The following is a 24,947-nucleotide window of genomic DNA, read 5'->3' as shown; positions in this document are numbered from 1 at the left end:
TCGTCAGATGCGGACTCATTTTCACAGGCGGACTCATTTGATTATGAACCTAACTAACATCGGACCATCACTTCATGTAATTTACATACTCAGGTGAGGCACTGTAAAAAAAAAAAGATAAAACAGTCTTCTCGACTCTGTGAAGTATCGGCACTATAGAGCTACATGTTTTTTGACAAATTGTATTAATTTACCCGCTAAGAATAAACACAGATACGGGTGAAAACACTGGAGAACGGACAATAAAAACAGGTGAATCATGAAACACTTCAGTGTTCATGAAAAAGGTGGTGAGCAGCCTCTTCCTCTGAAATCTGACCTTGGAAGTACTTTTCCACAACTTTTTGTATTTTCAAAATACAAGATTTTAACATTGATAACATCAATGACATGAAATCAAGGGACAAACTATTTTGTAAAATTATTTTTTTAATAATTTGAATTATTTATTTTGTTTTAAATTTTTGCACACTTATTAGACCTTGCACTAATACTAGACCTGAGAAAACAAAATGATTAAAAAATAAACACATAATAACCGTAAATGTCAATTGAAGTGGAGTACCAGCTGAAGGGGACAAGGGTTTTTTCAGGCAATTGACAAATGCAAATATATATATTTTTTAAAATGTGTAAAACAATATAGACTCAAACCATGTCATATTATTTAATAAAAGGTTAGGTTATAGAATGATGCATTTTAAATTAGGTTTCTTGAATGTTTGAAATATTTTTCATGACTTAAAAACCAAGGGACATGTTTGTTACCATATGTTAATAATGACCCAACTGTCAAAGACTTCATTAGCTAATTTAATGATTCCCAAATTAAAAAATCTGTTACTAGTCACAAATCTTTTCGAGTCAGGTTTGTTATATGATGCATTTCTGCCATCTAGTGTCTCATTTAGAGAATGCAGAAACATGCACACAGTCAAACAGGCCTATTTAATTATTTATTTTTAATCAACATAATGATTTTATGTTAATGTATATATATATATATATATATATATATATATATATATAATGTATAAGGAAAAGTGTATATGTTAGGTCCTGTAACTGGTCACCAAGTTTTTCACCATTTTAAATCACCTTTTGCCCTCAGTAATATATTTTAAAATAATATGACCCTAACCCTAACCTATAAATAATATAATAAAATATGCATGCATAATAATTTTAAAAAACAAAATAGCAAAAAGGTATAAAATGATAGAAGGAAGTCAGTTAATACACACTTATGTATGAACATTAAAATTTCAGCTGCCAATAATTGGTGCCGTTTGCTTTAGCAAGGCTTCACTATTACTACTGTTCTGACTGATGTATAGGGATTTTTTTTTTTTTTTTTTTTTTTTAAAAAACATCGAAATCCCTTCTGACTTACCTTTGACCAACAAGCAGCTATTCAGTAACACCAACTTCTTAGCCAAACCTTAGCAACCAGCCAGATCACCCTAGCAACCAGATAGCAACATGCCCCAGCCATATCTTGAAACCACAATATCATAGAGACATGGGTGTGGGCTCTTTTGACTTGGGGCAGTGTATCAAGTATCGTTGTGACCCCTGGGGGGCCCCTTTGGGCCACTGTCATATTTTGGCACCAGAAAATTTAGACATGTGGCCTGGCTTTTTTGACTTGAGGCAGTAAAGTCCCTATCTGAGCCCCCAGATCGATCAATCTATCTATCTATCGTTTGACAACCAGAACGTGTCCAAATACTTTTTGTCTTTATTTTAAACAGTGTCCTATATTTATTGTTTTACCATCTCAAACAAAAGTGTAATTGTATTTTCTTTACAATAAATGGCATTTGCTTTGATATTTTGTAATCTAATGCAATAAGATTCATGTCTTTTTAACTGTGGCTTAAGTGTCCCAATAATATCTATAGCATACTATTAAAATTAGGCCTCAGTGCTAGAGTCTACCTTGTCCCTTTTTTCCTTCAATGGGTAAAGTTTGACTCGTGGTGCAAGTGACCATATTACTCACTCCTGGTCATCATCATTTTATTAACAGACATGTGAAACACATGCAAGCTAACCATTTCATTAACTCCCTGTTAATAAATGTTCTAAATGCAGACATTCCATCAAAAGTGATGTTTTCCAGGAATCATGAAAAGGATTCTGAGAGAGAGTAGGCTGTATAAATCAAGCGTGACATTTAATATACTTTTTTTTTTTTTTAATCCACAAAAACAACAAGAATGATGATGAGTCATTTTGGGAATAACAGACTGAGCACATATAAAAAGGAACATTTGAGAGACGGTTGAATACAGAGGAGGTGCCATTTAACCCACTGCAGGAAAAACTTCCATGGGTTCTTGCTAGAAAAGAACAATGTTGAACTAAAATTAAGATCATTTTGTATCCCCGATAGAAGTTTCAAGATTATCTGTGGAAGAGGAAAGAAATTTTTTTAAAATTCAGATATCAGTATGTGTTTATATTCTGAGTGCATACACTGGTGGCCAAAAGTTTGGAATAATGTACAGATTTTGCTGTTTCGGAAGGAAATTGATACTTTAATTCACCAAAGTGGCATTCAACTGATCACAAAGTATAGTCAGGACATTGCTGATGTAAAAAAAAAAAAAAAAAAAAACAGCACCATCACTATTTGAAAAGTCATTTGATCAAATCTAGACAGGCCCCATTTCCAGCAGCCATCACTTAAACACCTTATCCCCGAGTATTCATGCTAAATTGGTACTAGAAAAAAAAAAAAAAAAAAAAAAAAAAAATCACTTGCCATTATATCAAACACAGTTGAAAGCCATTTGGTTCATTAAATTAAGCTTAACATTGTTTTTGAGTATGCAAAAGACTAGCATGTCTTAAGGTCAATATTAGGTCAAAAATGGCAAAAAAAGGAACAGCTTTCTCTAGAAACAGACAATCATTGAGAAATGAAGGCTATACAAATGCTTGAAATTGCCAAAAAAAAAAAACCTGAAAATTTCATACAAAGGTGTACACTTCAACGACAAAGGACAACTGGCTCTAACAAGGACAGAAAGAGATGTGGAAGGCCAGATGTACAACTAAACAAGAGGATAAGTACATCAGAGTCTCTAGTTTGAGAATTAGACGCCTCATATGTCCTCAGCTGACAGCTTCATTGAATTCTACCCGCTTAACACCAGTTTCAGTAGTTCGTATGTTAATGTAATCTTGTGTTGAAGCAGTAAATGTATTTGGCTTGCTGTCCGTATACTGGAGGGCTCGGAGCTCGAGACTCAACTCCTGATTACCCCCCCGGACTTTACTTTAGATAATGGATCTAGAGAATAGGTGGAGATTGGGTGGAGGTGGGATGTCAGGAGAGTTGTCACAGGAAGCAGCGGCTTATTTACTCCTGCTCGTGGGCTGTGATTTTTCAGATTAAAATTAACATGCTTCTCCCGAACCTCTTTTAATTAACTCCATTTCAGTAGTTCGTATGTTAATGTAATCTTGTGAAGCAGTAAACGTATTTGGCTTGCTCTCCATATACTGGAGGGCTCGGAGCTCGAGACTCGACTCCTGATTACCACCAAAAAGGCGTTAAGATGAAAGAATAGTACCATGACTATGGCAGGAAGTATTTAGGACAGCAAGCCAGCAATAATTCTATTTGGCAAATTGGCTTGGCGGATGCTTCTGAATTGTTTTTCCCCCCAAAAAAAAATTTGTACAGAAGGAGTGCTTTAAGCATTTGTTTTTTTGAAGGTGTGTTCTTGTACAATTGCTGGTCGAGAGGGCTATGCTGCGATTCAAATGAGAGACCACCACTCGTCGTAGAAGTGGGTGGGCTCACGGTATGCGAACAGGGAAGATGAAAATGAGAGTTGGCTCGTTCTGCGTTCGAAAGGGAGGGCTCACACTGCAATTCAAACAGGAAACTGTTCAAAGAGAGAGGTTTAGCTCACGGTGTTTGAACGGGTAAGCCCAGCAAGCAGTCGAATGGGGAGAAGGCTCGCGCTGTGTTCGAAACGGAGGGCTCACACTGCGATTCGAACAGGAGACTACTCTATAGAGAGAGAGAGAGAGAGAGAGAGAGAGAGAGCACTCTTGGCATTCGAACAGGTAAGCCCAGCAAGCAATCGAACTGGAAAAGTGAGAACGAGAGTAACGGGGCTTGTTTGCGGGGGTAGCTTCATTCAATAGACTACCCATAGATAGGGAAATATGGTGCTTTGAGAAGAGGTGGTGACCGCTATCTACTGTAATGCTAGCTGCAGCTGCTGAGAAGCGAAGAAAAAAAAAGCTTCGGCGGAAGCATGGTAAAAAAAGCTGCTGCGGCAGTAAAGTGGGCCTTCTGAGCGGTGGCAGTGGATTGAGTATTTGGGGGCATAGTGAAGGAGCTCCTGTGGGAGCGCTGCTGTGTTTCCATTGCTGTAGATGTACTTCTATGAAAGTATGGAACTTAGACATTGAAAGCACCGGTGGAGAAAATATTAACTGTGTACACACAACTGGTATGGGTGGGGCACTGTTGCTGTGGTATCGAGTAGGGCACAAAATACTTCATTAGATTTATTAACACCTGTAATGGAAGCAAAGGTTAGTTAGTAATATGTACCTTTATATACGTCTGTAAGGGAAGCAGAATGTTAGTTATGGAAAACGTGTCAATTACGTTTATATGCAGCTTTGAGGGAAGCAAAAGGTTAGTTAAGAATACAACTTTATCATGTTTGTCATGGCAGGGCACTGCTGCGGCAGTATCAAAATGCGAAAGGGGAGATGCTGTGGCATAATTGAGTGTATGTGGGCAATGCTGCGGCAGTATCAAGCGTGGGCGGGTGCTGCAGCACATTATCTGGTGGGGCACTGTGGCTGCAGTATCAAATAGGGCACACAGTTTATCACATTTAGGCACACCTTATTGTGTGTCAGGCTCATTTAGACCATGAGCAAAAGGAAATGCCAATGCCATGGTTAACGGGAAAAGCTAAAAGGCTCTTAAATTTACTGCACCACCACTACACTCGAACAGGAGAGCTCGTACTGCGTTTCTGACGGGTGAGCCCACGGAATGATGCGAAATCTCACACTGCATTCAAATGGGAGAGCCCACCCTGCGATTCGAACCGGAGAGCCTGCGACCAATGCACTGAGGTTCACACTGCATTCGAATGGGACAGCCCACACTGCAATTCGATGGGAAAGCCTGCATAGCATTCGAAAGGGAGGGCCCACACTGCATTCGAATGGTGGGTGGCGCGGAGTAATGAACCTTGCTGAATAGTGATTTGATGGGTATATTTGAGCTGTGCCCCTCGAGTCTTAAGAGGAAACAGGAAACATGATTGCGGTGTTGTGGGAGATTTAGTGGCAGGGCCTGAAAGGTTCCGCAGTTGCGGCATCTGGAAAAAACACATTTGCACTGCGGTGGAAGTTTGTCGCATGGTCCGAAGGACACCGCAGTTGCGGCACCCTGTACAGCACATTTGCACTGCTTTGTGGTGTCGTGGGGGTTTGTTGCAGCGCCTTTTGGGTCATGCAGTTTTGGCACGTGGGCAGCACATTTGTTGTGCTTTCTTAACTAAAATGGTTGCCATCTTTGGCTCCTTGGTAGGTAATGGTGAAGTCTTGGAAAGACACCTAGATAGAGAAAGTGAGAGGTAAACCTGCGTACAATCCAGTGACAGGAATTTAAATGGGATCTCGCAGAGACCTGCTGGAAGTAATATTGGGGAGACCCTGCGGAAGGCACAATTTCAGGCATTGCTGTAGAAAAGACAAAATAATCATATTTAGGTGAAACTTTAGAAAAAAATGTGCTAGGGAATACAGTACATCTTCATAAACAATGTGAAAAAATAGCATAAAATTATCTGAGAAATAAGAGCTTTGGCTCTGTACTGCATACAGATATGCATGGACTTGCAATCATCATTGAAGGATTCACTTTAGGCCATTCGCTCTTTAGGAGTATAACCGTCACCTTTAGTACAATATACTTCTTGCAAAAGAAATGCGTCGCATAGCAATAGGTGCGAATTATCTAGGAATGCATTGAGTTGCAGCTCTGCACACAGAAATGCAGGAGAAATGGACTTGCGATCAATACTGAAGGATACAGTTGTGGTCATTCGCTCCTTAGGAGTATGACTGCCCCCTGCTGTACAATACGTCAATAATGCTGAGAGGAAGCGAGACACGTTGCAGAATGATTATGAAAGAGTTGGAACGCGGCGCATGATCCACCTCTTTCGGCTTGTGTCTGTTCGGACAGAGGCCGTGTATAACTGCAGTGTGCTGTGGAATGGTCAGAGCCAGTGCTGCGTGGCAGCGAGCTTACGTTAAAATGTCTGCGTTGGTTTGAAAAATTGTCATTTGATTATCGGTCGATTGAAAGGAGTTCTGTGTTACATGATGCCCCTGTGTTCAGAATGAAATAAATCACACTCCGAAGGGCACTTTGGAGGGAGAAACAATTGTGATATTCGTGTTAGATGAGGAACAACCACTGAATTAAGCACACCCCCTAAACAAGCTGTGGCGTGGTAATGAGGCTGACAGGCATCACCTGTGCAGCAGAACCTGATTAAAAATGCTGAGGGTTGAAATGGAGGTTGGATTGAATAGTTAATCTTCGTTTCTTTCGTTTTCAAATAAAATTGGATTCTAATGGCATGAAGCCGGAACCGCGCCCGTTCGTGGAGGCAGCTGGCACTGCTTTCCAGGTGGAAAGTTTAGATAAGAGAACAGATGAGCAGTCATAGAGAGCAGTTTCACATTTTTTTTAAAGTGCAGGAGCAGCCAGTTTATGGCAGCAACTTCGCGCTATAAACTGCTTCATCGAATGGAGCATAGAAAGACAGACAGGATAAAAAAAATTTAAAAAAAAAACCGTGGTAGCCGTCAATACTGTTAAAAACAAATAGCTGCTGTGGCAGTTTCTGTTGAATAACGAGACTGTTTGGATGGAAGAGCTGTCCTGGTGGAGCCAAATGCTTTGCAGGGAAGTTGCATCCGATGATCCTTCTGCCTGGTTCTGTTCGTGGGGAAATGGGCAGGGCTGAATGCCGGAAAGACTCTCATGTCAGGAGAGTTGACACAGGAAGCAGGTAAGCAGCAGTTTATATACTCCTGCTCGTGGGCTGTGATTTGTCAGATTAAAAATTAACATGCTCCTCCTGAACCTCTGTTAATTAACTCCATTTCATGTACAACAGTAAGGAGAAGACTCAGGGGTGTAGGCCTTATGGGAAGAACTGCAAAGAAAAGCCACTTTTGAAACAGAAAAACAAAAAGAAAAGGTTAGAGTGGGCAAAGAAACAGACATTGGACAACAGATAATTGGAAAAGAGTGTTATGGATCTTAACCCCATTGAGCTGTTGTGGGATCAGCTAGACTGTAAGATGCGTGAGAAGTGCCTGACAAGACAGCCACATCTATGGCAAGTGCTACAGGAAGTGTGGGGTGAAATGTCACCTGATTATCTGGACAAACTGACAGCTAGAATGCCAAGGATCTGCAAAGCTGTCATTGCTGCACGTGGAGGATTTTTTGATGAGAACGCTTTGAAGTTGTTTAAGAAGTTCTGGACATTTTTTTCAAATTGTAATAGTAATTTTTCACATTATTAATGTCCTGACTATACATTGTGATCAGTTGAATGCCACTTTGGTGAATAAAAGTACCAATTTCTTTCCATAAGTGCAAAATCTGTGCATTCCAAATTTTCGGCCACCAGTGTACATAATGGTACACCATCACAACTTTAATAAATTAAGTATGTACATTTGATGCGAACACAATGATTAGGTATGTTATGTACTACCTTAAAAACAAAACAGAAAAACCATTTCAAACAAAGTTTTTATGGTAGTGGAGTATCTTCCTAACAAATATGAAAAAATAAAAAAAAGATTAAGAAATAAAATAAAATGCATTAAAGACAGAAAGGTGGTTTGTCATACCTGTTCAACCAGCCATGATGTGCTTTACAAAAGCTGTGAAAAAAAAAAAAAAAGAAAACATCCAAATCAATATTATGATCCCTATTTTACCATATTTGTTTTGTGGTTTGGACAAGGTTGGGTCAGGAATTTTCTTTTTCTTTCCAGTTTATGGGGAAATTGTACATAGCTCCACTTTCCTCGTGAGTTTCAAGAAAAACATGGTGCTAAATGAGCCAACATTGCCATCTAGAGGTGAAGACAGCGGTGTAATTCTGATTAGAGAGCGTAAAAATAAAACTTGTTCTAATTACTCCTGCAATAGTTGTGTATGCATGTACTAGACAGACGTAAACTGTGATGTTATTAATCCATTGATAGTAGAAATTGATTAAGTATGGAGCATGATGGAGGTGTAAAAAGTGTATACAAACTCACCCTCGTAGTTTATACAGCCATTTGCGTCCTCCTGCCCAGCCATCAGCTGCTCCACCTCATCTTCCTTCATCTTCTCACCTACAGAGAAGACACGACCACACATTCTCACTCAGTATAACACATGCTGCAGATAACACTCCTCATCTCAAGGTAAGGCTAAGTTCTCTTTCCCATGTTGTGTAATTGTAAAGTGTCAATTCATCATCATGTAATTGGAGTCCTGATGCTAATGGATGGAATGTGTGCATCTTACTGTAAATTTTAAATAATGATGTTCTCTTTAAAAATGGCCTTGAAAAAATAAATGATTATTATGGAACAGAGCTAATGCTAGTACTACCATTACTATTGTAATAGAAATGCACATTTAACGTCAAGCTACAATGCTTGCAATTGGTTAAATTCAGTGAACTGCTCTGAGGTCCCAGAATGTATGCGTTTCATATTAAGAATAGCACAACCAATCCAAAACATGACTTTGAAAAATGAAATTTCTGTGGTTTGTTATCCCATGATTCCATAAAAGTAAATTAATACATCATTTTAAATCAACTGCTTCAAAAAGTACCTATAATAAGAAGAACCCCAATATAAGGGCTAAAAAAAGTGCATTGAAGGGATTGCCACCAACCACAGGGACGTTCTAATACAAAAGGAAATGAAATATCAAAAACAGACGCATTTTCATTTTTGCTATTGTGATTGTTAAAGCTTACCCAGGGTAGCGAGGACGTGTCTGAGCTCAGCACCCATCACTGTTCCGTTGCCCTCCTTGTCAAACACCCTCAGACCCTCAACAAAGTCTTCAAAGGTGCCGCGGTCTTTGGCCTTGCAGATATGCTGATGCATGGGCAGGAACTGGTCAAAGTCCAGCATCTTCACATGCATATCTGACAACACAATAGCGAGGTATATACGAGACTTTACCACATTTCTGTGCCATAATCAGGCTAAACAGATTGGGTCCATGCATTTGACAGTACAGTCTGAAAGATGCCACTGCTGATATAATGCTCTTATAAAATGTAACATTTACAGTCCAAAGTCTGATACAAATTTTCTGTCTAAGTTTGGAAAGGCAATGGTTGTGAGAGGCAGGCCTAATTCCAGCAATCAGGGTCTCACCTTCAGCTTTGGGTTTGCCAAGGACATGCATGACTTCAACGTTAGTGGGGTTCTGACCCAAAGCCCTGATCAGATCACCACACTGGGCGAAAGTGATTTTCATCTCATTGGTTGGTGTCCTGTCAAACAGCTGGAAAGCATCCTTGAAATCTGCAGAGAAAAAGACAATGGGACATCAGCCGCATTGTTTGAGGGTGAGAAGACTTAAACCCTCTGTGACGTCCAGTTGTCCACATATATGCGGAATTGAAAGCTATAGGGGACAGCCATTTAAAGTGCTTGTTGGATGGGTTTCCGCAAATTTCCTCTGCGGCCCCAGTTGAGTGGTGGTAAGAATTCTATTCTATTTTACAGTATTCTATTCTAATCCATCAGTCTTTGCCAAACATAACAGGGTGCAAACTCAACCCTTACACTATTGCAATATTTGATTTATCAGAACATCTAAATAGTCTGACACTGGGCTCGTTTGAAATTAGATTCTAAACAAGCTTTTTAGCTAATGTAATTCAAATTAAGATATTGAAATGTATGCACAAATCTAAGAACTTACCCTCAATCTGCTCAGCAGTGAATTCAATCTGCAAAAATAATAATTACAATTAAAATCAGTCAAATAATTTGGTTACATTTTTTTTTCTGTTGTATTTGCACGTAATAATGAAATTGTGAAATGTAACAAATAGCATGAAAGATACGCATGACAGATTTGCGTAGTGGAAATGTGATTTAATGTTCAGGTGGCATCTGTTCTTATGACCCATCCTTTGCCCTGCAGGCGTGCACTGTGGACAAATGTCCGCACACACCCGTGTGAAACACCCATCTCGGATTACACAAACTCAATGCTGTTTGTCCTGTGATTCATTGTACGGAAGAATTTATGCGCGACCTTGGCCAGAAGACGCGTGTGGCCCTACGGGTGTACACTCGATACCTCTTTTGTCGTTTCAGCTTAAACTATGTTACGGGTCAGGGTTAGCAAGCTTAGACAGTGATTGAACGGCGCTAACACATGGCACTGACAAGATGCTTTATGGACTTAGTAAATGGATAAACGCACAAAAAAAAAAAAAAAAAAAAAAAAGCTCCACTGAGAAAACAGAACGTGGCTGGATAAGTTAGAGACCTAATGTTTTAAATAGTGCAACTACAGTACAATACATTCAAATACATTGACAGGACACAATAGACAGTTACAATCCTAATGAAGATGCAGTATTTAGCCTATGAATTGAACAGTGCTCTTATTTTGAAAAATGTTTGTAGATGCATATAGGTAGCCTATAACCTTAAACTTTTAGGAACTTCAAAAAAATCAGCATATTTAAAAAAAAAAAAAAAAGCAAGAAAACCGCACGTACATGAGATTTGAAATCGAATTATTCACTGCTTTTGACATCAAACTGTGAAGAGGCATGTGCTCAACAAGCCGGTAAGAATGTTGGTAAATGTCGATTGGTTTATTCTTATTGCCAATTGAAACAAAAGCACATTTACATGGACGATCTTACACTAATTATGCTTAATAAGCCAACAACATGCGTGGTCATGTAAATGCTTTACATGGTTTTCCTTTATCGGAATAAGGTTATAAATGGCTTAACATAAACTGATCGGCAAAATGATTTAAAGCCTTGTGTAAACAGTTTTTGGATTTTTTGGTGTGCATTTAAATGCACTGACTGAAACAATGAACCTGTTTACATGCACACCAATACGCTGATAACTCCCAAAAAATGATTTAAAAAAATCCGACAAAGCAAGAATCAAGTTATTCTCTGCTTTTGACGTCAATCTGTGAAGAAACATGTGCGCAACATTTACCTTCATTGGATAAGCTGGTAAGTATGGCAGTAAAGGTATTTACATGCAACGCAACACGGGTAATGGGGAAAAAAAAAAAACAAATCTACCGGTGTTGATAAGTTTTTGACCTTACAACTTATCGAAACATCAAAAGCCACAAGATGTTGGATCCAATACCAACTAAGCTCTTAAGAGGTATTCCCTGTAATCTCAGAACCTCATCTTAAAATTATTAACTCCTTGCTATCCTTAGGACATTTCCCAAGAAACTTTAAAATGGCAGTTATCAAACCACTTAAGAAGCCACAGCTTGATCCTGGATAACTGGCTAATTTCAGTCCGATTTCAAATCTCCCGTTTATGTCGAAAATACTTGAAAAGGTAGTGTCCTCCCAACTATGTTCATTTCTACAGAGAAATAGTATATGAACAATTTCTTTCAGGATTTAGGCCCCATCACAGTACAGAGACTGCACTACAAATGATTTGCTCTTATCATCTGATCGCAGCTGCATTTCTATTCTAGTGCTTTTAGATCTTAGTGCTGCCTTTGACACCATAGATCATGACATTCTCTTGAATAGGCTTGAGAATTATATTGGCATTTGTGGACTTGGTTTAGTATGGTTTAGGTCCTATTTAGCAGACCGCAACCACTTTGTTTGTGGAAACAAGGAATTGTCAAATCAAACAAAAGTTAAGTATGGAGTGCCACAGGGATCAGTTTTAGGGCCTTTGCTTTTCTCCTTATATATGCTTCCTCTGGGAGATATTATCAGGAATCGTAGAATACGTTTCCACGGTTATGCCAACGATACCCAACTTTATATTTCTTTGAAACCCAACGAAATTTCACAATTCTCCAAATTAGCAGTGCATCAATGAAATCAAAGATTGGATGGCCAGAAATTTCCTTCTACTCAATTCCAACAAAACAGAGGTACTAATTATTGGACCAGAATCCTCTAAAAATAAGCCACTAAAATATAATTTGACTCTCGATGGATGTACTGATTCATCGTCTTCTACAGCGGAGAATTTAGGTGTTATTTGATACCAATCTGTCCTTTTGAAAATCAAATTTCCAATGTTTGTAGAACAGCATTCTTCCACCTCAGAAATATTGCTAAGTTACGACACATGCTCTCCGTTGCTGATGCCAAAAAACGAATTCATGCGTTCAAGACCTCAAGACTAGATTATTGTAATGCATTACTGGGAGGATGTCCTACAAGTTCAATAAATAAACATCAATTGGTTCAAAGTGTTGACTAGAACCAAGAAATATGATAATTTTAGCCCCATTTTATCGTCGTTACATTGGCTACCTGTTAAATTTCGTATTAGTTTTAAAATTGTTAACTACATACAAAGCTTTGAATGTCTAGCTCCACAGTACTTAAGTGACCTTCTACCATGCTATATTCCATCACGTTCATTACAATCGCAAAATTCTGGTCTGTTAATAGTTCCTAGAATATCAAAATCCACAAAAGGAGGTAGATCCTTTTCGGCTTCTAAACTATGGAATAGTGTTATGAGACTATTCGGGATGCAGACACACTCACTCACTCAGTTTAAGTCTAGACTAAAGACTCATCTATTTAGCCAGGCATACACCTAATTTATCCATCAACTCACAATGAGGCTACTTTAGTTAGGTCTGCTGGAACCAGAAACATTTATCATGATCTATAACTCTGCGCAAAAAAAAAAAAAAAAAAAAAAAAAAAAAAACAAACACTGGCACCTACGTTAATATCATTCTATTTGTTTCCCTGTCTCAACATCTGGATTCATATGCTGGCCAGATCCAGCTCCGTTCCTGCTTGGTGTTGCACTCCACTGCTACATGTCTCCGAGTGATGACGACTTAATGCAGCCGGTGCCAGCCAGACATCACTTCAGTCTATTACGATGGATTTCAGAGGATGAACTGATGCCAACTCCAACCATAAGACATGGGATACTTCATATGCCATTGCCTGAACATTGGATTTAGGATAGACCTCACCGAAATTACCGGCCGGTTGAACTGCGAAGCACCTCGCTGATCTCTGCCTGCATCACCTTGATCTAATGAAGGAATACACTCTTAAAATGAAATACACAGACTATCAGTTAATTGCCAACAAATGTCTTCATCAGCCAACTAACAAACTAAAATGCATTTATGTGAACTGCTGCAGTTAATCCAGGATGAACTTCAAAGATATTAGTCATTAATCTTAAAGTTCATACAAAATATTTGTTTAAACACTGGCCCTTAGCACTTGGTTTACTAATTTTAAACCAAGACTAGAACTGCACATAAATAACTAATATTGGCATTATATTCGTTCTGTTAGCCAGTTAGAACTGGCCCCCACAGTTAGCCTGGTTTCTCCAGAGGTTATTTTTCTCCATTAACCAACATTTTATGGAGTTTTGTGTTCCTTGCCACAGTCACCTTCGGCTTGCTCACTGGGGTTCTAAATACAATTATTTTTTAATTATTTATATACACAATTTACAATCATATTTAATCAAGCTACACAATGATGACTTAACACCGATAAAGAAAAAATGTTTAATACGATTACATGACCATGTTATTGGCTTATTAAGCATAATCTGTGTACGAACGTGGATGTAAACATGTCTACTGACATTGGACACAAATCATAAGTGCTAAATGCTAATAGCAAATAATCAGGTTTCAGTAATCAGAGCCCACATTACAATTATCCATTTGTGCATTCAAGATATAATGTGCATTTTATCAGTAGGCTATGTGTTTCCGGGGAGTCAAACCCATGACGTGGTGCTGCTAACACCAATTGAGGCCAACCATTCAGAATTCTGTTTCACACTATTGCATCTATTCTAGTCACATGAGAAAATGCATTACATCTTTAGCCAAAATCTGTAGATGGATTCAAAATTGTGAATGTATGAAGGCAGAATTCACACAACAGATTTGGTGGTCCACTGTGGAAAATCATAATCAAAAATCACACTGTGTGCGGCCTAAACCACAATGGGTTAGAAAAAAAAAAAAAAAAAATTATATATATATACACACACACACACACACACACACACACACATACACACAGTACTGTGCAAAAGTCTTAAGACTTTTTGTCTTAAGATGGCTATTTATATCTTCAGCTTTAGTGTGTCAATAGGAAATAATTGTTAGACTCCCAAACATTTATTTTGCAAATAGAATAGAAGAACATGTAGCCCTGCAACAGATGTCATGGCCCCCACAAAGCCCCCTCTGAACATCATGTCAGTCTGAGATTACATATAAAGACAGAAGGAATTGAGACAGCCTGAATAGGTAGAAGAACTGTGGTGAATTCTCCAAGACGCTTGGAACATCCTATCTGCCAACAACCAAGAAAAACTGTGTCCAGGTGTACCTAGGAGAATTGGTGCTGTTTTAAAGGCAAAGGTGGTCACAACGAATATTGATTTAGCTTTTTTATATTTACTGGACTTTGTATGACATTAAGTGATAAACGAAAACTATTTACGTAATTATTTTTGAAGACATTCTCACTATGCAACATTTTTCACAAGTGCCTAAAACCTTTGCACATTACTGTGTGTGTGTATATATATATATATTCAGTTGTGCTCAAATTTGCATACCCTGGCAGAAATTGTGAAATTTTGGCATTGATTTTGAAAATATGACTGATCAGGTCTTTTATTTAAGGATAGTGATCATATTAAGCCATTTATTATCACATAGTTGTTTGGCTCCTTTTTAAACCATAATGATAACAGAAATCACCCAAATAGCCCTGATCAAAAGTTTCCATTACCTTGTTACGCAGGTCTTTTGACAGTTCTTTTCTGCTCCCCATGGCTCCGTATGTAGCCTGCTCAGTGCATCCACATGAGAGCTAACAAACTCATTGACTATTTATACACAGACACTAGCTGCAATTTAATAAGCCACAGGTGTGAGAAATTAACCTTTATTTGCCATTTAAACCTGTGTGTGTCACCTTGTGTGTCTGTAACAAGGCCAAACATTCAAGGGTATGTAAACCTTTGATCAGGGCCATTTGGGTGATTTCTGTTATCATTATGATTTAAAAAGGAGCCAAACAACTATGTGATAATAAATGGCTTCACATGATCACTATCCTTAAATTAAAGACAGTTTTTTGCATGATCAGTCATATTTACGAAATCAATGCCAAAATTTCACAATTTCTGCCAGGGTATGCAAACTTTTGAGCACAACTGTATATATATATATATATATATATATATATATATATAATGGCTTTCCATAACCTCAAAATTCCAGACTATGGAAATGGGGTGTGGGGTGGCAATGGTGACCATTAAAATCACTTTTGTTGTGTTAGCTTTTCTGAAACTTTAGTGGAGTAGTGTGGTTGATTTTCCACTATTTCACTGGGAAAACAAAATATTATTTGATCTGCTAAAAAATGAAATGGGAAAGGGATATGCCATTGGGTATTACTGATGATATGGTGTAATATATTATATTAATATGTTTTATCGTGTCTAAATATGTGAAATTTTGATTTAGAAAAATGTCGATATGGGCATAATGAATCCCCAGACAATATCAAAGTAAACACTGACACTTGTTTTGTTTCGTGGAAATTGCTTCTCAAATTAATTATGAGTTCGGCAGATTAAACAAATATATATACATAACACACTGCCAAATCCAACTGCAATCAACCAACTGTTGTCAATATCATTTGTTCTAAATCCTCAGCCATTGGACCTGCCAATGGAATTCACAGTCATTGTTCAACAACATGTTGTCCCTGGATGCACTGCTCTATCTACATCAAATGGTGTCTCTTGTGTTGCTCAAAAATAGCTTGTGGACATCAGAGACAGCAACCAGAGCATAGCAGTTATCTTTGGGAGAAGGTCACATTTGTCCTCAGGAAATTTAGTAGAGGATGATGTCAAGAAAACAGGACAACTTTTGTCCTTTCTAATCTTAAAGGAACAAAGCTCAGATGCGGAGTATCATGAAACAGCACCTTAAACTCTTAAGTCTTGAGCAGCGGGAATGCAAAAAAAATTAAGTAATCTATTTTCTTTGTTCTTCACCATATTTAATGGGGACAACAGAAGCTAAATAAGTCTTGTTGCTCAATATAATACAAACTGAACACTCTAGTTTCATTAACACTTAAGTTCTGTTTAAGATCTGAGGGATCCCAAGGGCAATTAAATAGTTCAAAAACATACACTGTTATAAAACATTGAAGTATCAGTTTGATCAGGTCAGAGGAACATATTTAATGAATTGAAGAGAAAATGTTAATTTCGAAAAACTTTAACCACCTTTGGTTCAGCAAAGAATCCCCCTCTTATCAAGACCCATTTGTCATTCTTTAAGGTTCTTGAGTTGACTATGTGGTTCTTTGAAGAGTTAAAAGTTTTTTATGTTACATTTTTAGGTTTCTGGGTTCTTAAAAGCACCAGTACATAGATATTTTTCTAAAGAATTAAAGAATAGAGATCTATGTGACACTTAAAACAGTTCTTAAGTGGCATCAGACTTAACAGAAATCAATGTAAATCAACAGAGTTTGAGGGTAAATATATTTAGAGCCCATCTCTTCCAATGGATCTAAACACCTAACAGGCTCTTTGGTCTTAGAGGTAATACCTGGACTTCAGCAGGGTTAAACTCTGGCTCCTTGGGGGGTTCCGGCTCTGGGGGCTTGGGTGCTGCTACTGGCTTGGGCTCTTCCTTCTTCTTGGGGGCCATGATGAGGGTTGCAATGTGACACAGAGGGATAGAGACAGCACAGGGTCAGACACGCTCTGGGTACAGGGCTCCATGCTACCGGGGGGCACTTTATACTCTCCCTACCAGGTGTGCCCCACCTCCTTTTGTCCCAGGATGGTGCCAGATACGAAGAGGAAGGCCATGAAAGGACATGCCCTATGGCTGCTATTTCAGACTGTTCTCTCAAAACAGACGCTCGCGTCCATCTGTACAGGGTCAGAGGGACAAGAGTTTGTTAATTCGGTTGGAAATCCAGTGTGACAGCTTTTGGTTGTCTTTATACTTCTAGACACTGTTCAGGGTCAGGTGTGGGTTCTTAATTATGCATGTCACATCTTCTGTGATTATAGCTCTTCAGCTGTTCATATTGGAACAACAGGATTTTATTTACAATTGTCAAGTGCAATGAGGTGCATTTACACAATCCACTGCAAAAAAGAGTTGTGTTTAACAAAAATCTGTCTCTTTGTCTATATTTAAAAATTCTTTAAGCAAAATAAATCTACTTGAGAAGCACTAAGATATTAAAGGCTTGTTTTACAGTGTATCTTGAATTAGGGTTATTTTACGCATAAATCTAACACATTTTTGTGAGATATATGCATAAAACAAGAAAAACATTGGGGTTATGGGTTTAAAAAAGTCTAAGTCTGTAGACAAACACATCTCATACAATTTTGTTTCTCGATTAGATTTATCTTGTTTTAATGCTGTTTATATGTATTATTCAAGTGAAAATGGTATGTACTATAGCTGAATCAACCTGACTGCATTAGATTACTCCAACAAAAATAGGCAGAAATGAAAGGACATTTTACATTTTAGCATTGATTTTTTGCATAAACTGTATATCATAATTACTGAGATATTTGTGCAGGTCTTGTTTTTATGCTAATACAGAATCTTTTAAAGATGTGGACCTTGATGCAAGATTCATTTCAGAGCCATGTGTAAAATAAAGAATTACATTTGGTTCTATATGTGGTAAATTATGGCTCATCAACATTCACATGAGCTGCAGAAGCCATAGGGATTTTCTGCTGATTTGAAGGTAATAGAAAACTAATTTCTCTAGCAAATAGAGCAGAACAGCAATTCAATCCAGGTTTAAATCGTGTCGCAAAAAGAGGGTAATTTCAGAGTATTTTCGTGGATCTTGCTTGAAATAAATTTGTGTTATTAATCTGGATATTTTCCACACAGCAAGACATATTATTTCAACAGTAATCCATAAAACCATACCAGCTAAAACCTAATCTGCAGATGCAAAGAAAGCAGTCCTTTAAAGTAACTGATGTAGCTTGGTAAATCTCACAGAAACAAGCCCAGGTCCATTCTTATAATCGTAATGCATCCAGACATTTAACTTTTGACTTTTTTTTTAAATTCCCATATTTCTCAATTAGGTTATCAAAACTGTAATACATTAATTTACACTCACAATGCAAAAAATCTTGATGCTCCTAAGAGAGGGCTTCATTTTTTTAAAACAAATATGCTTTTTATACTTTCAATTTCTTTCTTTCGATTTTAGCTGTTAGATTATGCTTATTTCTTGTTTAGCAAGGTTTATTTTATTCAAATCACTATTTTGGTTGAACTAATCGTGATGTCTTAATGTATGCTTTTTGTTGAAAAAAAATCCTGAAAATACTGCATTTCCAAAATTATGAAAAGATTAGGCTGAATTCCTTGTAGAACAATGTACTGAAGTTCTCCATCCGTCACACAAGGACCACCAACAGTTCGTAAGTGTTGCAAACGTGTGGAGTCACAGCTGATTCAACTCCAGGGTTTGATGATAGCTTGACAAACAAGATCAGCTGTTAAGTGGTTACACAAACCAAAACTAAACTACAGTGTTTCAATTCATGACAAAGCAATTTGCAATGCTTAATTGAAAACCAACTAACTTTTTGGGCCTTTTGCTACTTTAATTCTTTCAGGTAATAGAGAACACACTAGAATAATAATATTTATTTAAATAATATGGATGGAATTAGGAAATGACACAAAACAGATGCATCGTGGCTGGTGCCATGTTCAAATCAATTGATAAGCATAGAGCCAATTCTAAACAACATATCAGTGAGTTCTGAATGTGAATGTTCAGATTAAGAATGTACTGTTAACAAACTGCATAATTATATGATTATTTGCATTTAATGGAGTTATGTCCTTGCTGTCTATGACCCAATAAGAACAACCCACAAGTTGAGAATCACTGTTATACCATGTAATGCATACTATTTGAATTAGACTGTTAAATTACAATTGTCAACATACTATTATAAAGAATACAGCCAAATTGTAATATATGGAGGTGAGCCCCAATCATGATATGTCATAAATCAGGCAAATATGCTATGAGTGAAATTATATTTCAGTACATATTGTAGAGAGCTTGTTCCAGAATTCACACAAATAAACATGTTACTATGTCCTTTTCAACTGTCAGATAAATATATCTCACATTGTGACCTCATGCCATCAACATCAACACACAATTACAATATTCATGAGTCAGTAGGGGATTTAAACATGTTGGGGTCTTTGTTAGGGGAGATCTAGGTGAAATTACCGAGGCTGAATATAATTTTATGAGTGTTGAGCACCCTGTAACACCAGTTTTATATACGCTCCCCTAAATTCTTAAGACTTACACTGATACACCTCCAGGCAGGCCAGTTGTCGCTGCAGTTGGTTCGCTGACTGAAAAAATCTCTGCTTTTGTTGATTATTTTCTTCAACCTCTTGTAACATCTCTTCTATCATATACCAGAGATACTATGGATTTTATTAACACTATACAGTCCATTCAATCTCCTCATTTACCCTATATATTGGTTAACATGGACATTTAATCCCTATACACTAATGTGCCAGTTGAGGGTGGTCTTAAATCTGGCGAGTTTTTCTTAGATCAGTGTACTTAGTACTCATTGATTGGTGGAATTGCTTAAATTGGTGTTGTCACATAACTATTTTCTTTTTGGTTCTGAGTTTTATTTATAAGTATCTGGAGTTAGTATGGGTTCCAAGATGGCTCAGAGTTCCCTATCTGTCACTCACTCGACGTTGTGTCGATGTAGTGACACTAGGGGTCGAACTTGGGAGCCCCAAACACCTCTGATATTTAAGAAAAGGCCAATGAGAATTGGCGAGTGGAATTTGCATGCCACTCCCCTGGACATACGGGTATAAAAGGAGACGGCTTGCAACCACTCATTCAGATTTGTTCTTCGGAGCCGAGCAGTGTAGAGTGTATCCACTAGCGTTCCATTCACCTCTGTCAAAAGTGTAAAATGGCTGTTGGATATACGCCACATTACAGCAGATTCTCCCTTTCTCGCACATATAATTGCAGAGAACGCCCCAGGGCGCTTCAGCAGCCGCACTTAAGAGAATAAAGAGTATATTTTCTCTAAAAGAGTAGTACTGATGGAAAGGGTCTTTTTCAAGATGCCTTTCTCGGTGCCTACGGCCATCGTTGTCACGACAGCCATTCATCGAACACTCGCAGCAGGGGCAATGCGGATGCGGGTCCTCCGCTTCCGCACACCCAGCTGCAACATACACACTTCCACGATCAGGTGGATGTGATGTGCCACAAAGATGCCCAGCCTCCTCTCCCAACGCAGACCGGTCCTATGGTGGGTACACGGAGCAAGGTAAGTGCGCTAACATTTCTTCCGCAGGTATGTCAAAGGCGATTGTCCCCTTGGTGCCCCTTGCTCGGAGTTCGGAGACGTGGTTAGCGCTTCTAGTGTGGTTAGAAGGGGTTCTACAGCCCCTACTTCATCGTACCGAAGAAAGGCGGTGGGTTGCGGCCAATCTTAGACCTGCAAGCTCTGAATCAGGCCTTGCACGATCTCCTGTTCAAAATGCTGACGCAGAAGCGCATTCTGTCATGCGTCCAGCATCAAGATTGGTTCGTGGCAGTAGACCTCAAGGATGCATACTTTCATGTCTCGATTTTGCCTCGACACAGGCTGTTCCTTCGGTTCGCCTTCGAAGGTCAGGCTTATCAGTACAAGGTCCTCCCCTTCGGTCTGTCCTTGTCACCTCACGTCTTTACAAAAGTCGCAGAGGCAGCCCTTGCCCCACTAAGGGAAGTGGGCTTCCGCATCCTCAACTATCTCGACAACTGGCTGAGTCTAGCTCACTCTCGAGATTTATTGTGTGCGCACAGGGACCTGGTGCTCAGACACCTCAGCCGGTTGGGGCTTGAGGTCAACTGGAAAAAGAGCAAGCTCTCCTCGCTACAGAGCATCTCTTTTCTCGGGTTGGAGTTGGACTCAGTCACTATGACAGCGCGTCTCACGATCGAGCACGCTCAGTCGGTGCTAAATTGCCTGAAGTTATTCAGGGGAAGAACACTGGTCCCACTGAAACAATTTCAGAGGCTCCTGGGGCATATGGCATCCTCAGTGGCAGTTATGCCGCTCGGGTTGATGCATATGAGACCGCTTCAGCACTGGCTTCAGACTCGAGTCCCGAGATGGGCATGGCACCATTGGTTCGTGGCAGTAGGCTCGCGGTATGCATCGCGTGGCTATCACGCCGGTCTGCCGCCGCACATACAGCCCTTGGACAGACCTTGCATTTCTACGGGCAGGGATTCCCCTAGAACAAGTGTCCAGGCGTGTTTTTGTCACAACAGACGCGTCCAAGTCGGGCTGGGGCACCGTTTGCAATGGGCACACAGCTTTGGGTTCCTGGACAGGACCTCGACTGCGTTGGCATATCAATTGCCTCGAGTTTCTGGCGGTATTTCTGGCTCTGCGGAGGTTTCGGCCGCTGGTCCAGGGCAAGCACGTGTTAGTCCGGATGGACAACATGGCGACGGTTGCGTATATAAATATAAATCACCAATGGTTTATACTCAACTCGCATGTCGCAACTCGCCTGCCATCTCCTCTGACTGAAGTCGTTGCGGGCCACTCATATCGCAGGCGAACTCAATCGCGCAAAAAAAAAAAAAATGAAAAAAGATGTCCTCGATAACGATGATAAACTTTTGAGTAATTTTCTGTACTTAGCCTATGTTCTACATCTAGTTCAGGGGTGTTCAGTACATCGATCGCGATAGCAAGACAACCGCTGGTTGGTTGATCTAGATAAAATATAAAAGATTGACTTTTTATTTCCTGACGTATGTAGACAGGCGGCTAATATTTGTGCGCTAATGTGGGTACGCGACTAAATGGTTAAATACACTTTATAATTCCGACAATGCCCGTCTTGGTGAGGCACTAATATAAATGCAGTCGGTTTGGTCTAAAGTGAACGTAAACAGTGGGACAAAAAGCATATTTGCATCAAAATATCGGACTTGAAGTGTACATGTAACCGAATTGAGCACTGTCTAGTAGGCTATGTCATAAAAAGGCTATTAATTAAACAACAATAACAAGGAAACAAGAAAACCACTCACTACTTTTGGCTGAATAACTTGAGTAGATTTAAAAGTATTAATGTAACAGAATAAAACAGTGACATTTTTAATAATAATATTTTGTAATAATATTGTTATTTTTTTAATAATACCGACCACTGATGTAGAGAGTGTGTTAATTTGTATAATAAATTACCAGGAAAGTAGAGATGATAAAATATTTTATAATTATGCTTAGCCTTTATCATGTTTTTTCTAATGCCTGATAGAAAAGTATCAACATTTGTAGAGCAATACTTCAAACAGAATATTCCACCAGTCACAAACTTTCAGAAAATTTCACCAGTCAGAAAATTGTGCATCATGCATTAGAATGAGAACACAACTATTTCTGGGCTTAAAATATACAATAATTAAATCAGTGTGGAACATTGTATCTCAAAAGGTGTACAGTGTGGCCCCCCATGTGCTACTTAAATAAATATTTCACTCAAAAATGAAAATTCTCTCATCATTTACCCTCATGTCCTCCCAGATGTCTATGACTTTCTTTCTTCAGCAGAACACAAATTAAGATTTTTAGAAGAATATTTCAGCTCTGTAGGTCCATACAATACAAGTGAATGGATGCCAAAATGTTGACTCTCCAAAAAGCACATAAATGCAGCACAAAGGTAATCCATATGACTCCAGTGGTTTAATCCATATCTTCAGAAGAGATATGATAGGTGTGGGTGAGGAAAAAGATAAATATTTAAGTCAATTTTTGCTAAAAATTCTCCTACCTGCCCAGTAGATGGCAATATGCATGAAAAATGTGAATCACTTAATACTTTAGATGAAAGTGATTCACAGTTTACATGCAGATTGCCATCTGACTGAGCAGGTAGGAGAATTTTGAGCAAAAATTGACTTAACTATTGATCTGTTTCCTCACCCACACCTATCATATCTCTTCTGAAGATATGGATTTAACCACTGGAGTCATATGGATTAGGCTACTTTTATGCTGCACTTATGTGATTTTTGGAGCGTCAACATTTTGGCACCCATTCACTTGCATTGTATGGACCAAAAGAGCTTAGATATTATTCTAAAAATCTTAATTTGTGTTCTGCTGAAGAAAGAAAGTCATACACATCCGGGATGGCATAAAGGTGACTAAATGATATGAGAATTTTCATTTTTGTGTGAAGTATCCCTTTGAAGCACAATATGGACCCTGTACCAAACAATTGCTCTACCGCCTCTATTGTGCAGGATATGACGCGCTAAGTGACCCAGCTTTTTAGTGTTTTTTTAATTATTTTTTTATGCGCAACAATAACTCTCTCTCTGTCAGCATTAAGGGAAATTTATACATTACACATAAACTGATTTTAATGTAATTGTTTCATACGTTATGATATAAAATGGGGATCATTGTATTGAAAGTAACTTTCATCTTTTCATTTCTGTAATCATGTCACCCTTTTATTTATTTTTTAAAATCAGATTCATGTAGTGTTTACAGTATCATAGATAAGTGATGTATTTTAAAAGTTGTCTATCACAAACACCTATAAAATACCTATATTTGTATTCATTCTGGCAAACAGACATAGAAGGGAATGTAAATTACATTTTTAAATTGCAGCATAGAGTTTTTATTATAAAGGGGCATAGATTTCGCAACTTAGTACTCAATACTCACTACTCATGAGTACTTTTAAATGAGTTACTCTTTTACTCTTACTTGAGTCGTTTTTAGGACAGGTACTTTTACTCTACTCAAACTACATTTTTTAAGAAGTAACAGTACTTTTACTTAAGTATTATTTTTCAGTACTCTTTCCACCCCTGATTGTAAGCCTCTTATGTGTGGATCAGACACCATTTTCTTTGATGACAGAACATCTGTTAATGAGGCCTCCACTGTACCTGTGCATTGCTCCAAATGTTGGGTCTGAATAAGATGGATGAATCATGAATAATGAATGAGATATTTAAATACATACAGTGTGATGACTAGCTATGGTTAGGTGTTGCAGTGCAATTGATGCACTGTGTGTTTATGTGTATTTAAACTGCCCTGTAATGATAGGGAGGAGAAAGAAAATCGTAGCATTGTGTAGATTGCCATAACATTCAATAAAGTGACACAGAGTATTCATTTTTCATGTACAGATAGGTTTTTGACACCTGTTTTTGAACTTAATAGTCCACTTTACGGCCAACCTCTACCTGCCACAGATGGACAGAACCGTGTATGTCGGCTGTGGGTATAAATGGCTCTAGCTTTGCATAACAACAACGGATCTGTTAAGACTATATCAGGTGATCTCTGTTGAACGTATTTCAAACATGAGTCTGCAGAACACAAGCTTGTAAACCACGCAAGATCTGTCCTGCAAGTTATTTTGGCAGTGGCCTGTTGTTCACTTGGTATGAACGCTGGGTGGAGTGCAACTAAATTACAAAGGCAATTGTCATTTG

General features: G+C 38.5%; 1 protein-coding gene across 1 annotated transcript; it reads right to left on the bottom strand.

Moving 5' to 3' along the window:
• Positions 1 to 2,005: 2,005 nt before the first annotated feature.
• LOC127441973 (myosin light chain 1, cardiac muscle-like) lies at positions 2,006 to 17,111 on the bottom strand. Its single transcript, XM_051699584.1, has 7 exons — positions 16,952 to 17,111; positions 10,028 to 10,055; positions 9,475 to 9,624; positions 9,066 to 9,239; positions 8,350 to 8,427; positions 7,933 to 7,965; positions 2,006 to 2,413 (listed from the first exon to the last, which is right to left on the bottom strand). The coding sequence occupies exons 1-6, from the start codon at positions 17,051 to 17,053 to the stop codon at positions 7,937 to 7,939; spliced, it is 561 nt and encodes a 186-aa protein (XP_051555544.1). The 5' UTR covers positions 17,054 to 17,111; the 3' UTR covers positions 2,006 to 2,413; positions 7,933 to 7,936.
• Positions 17,112 to 24,947: the final 7,836 nt, after the last annotated feature.

This window comes from Myxocyprinus asiaticus, chromosome 6 (genome assembly GCF_019703515.2).
Source record: "Myxocyprinus asiaticus isolate MX2 ecotype Aquarium Trade chromosome 6, UBuf_Myxa_2, whole genome shotgun sequence".
In the NCBI taxonomy this organism is placed as follows: domain Eukaryota; kingdom Metazoa; phylum Chordata; class Actinopteri; order Cypriniformes; family Catostomidae; genus Myxocyprinus; species Myxocyprinus asiaticus.
The sequence above is the reverse complement of the archived record's forward strand: the minus strand, read 5'-3'. Positions and strand labels throughout refer to the sequence as shown.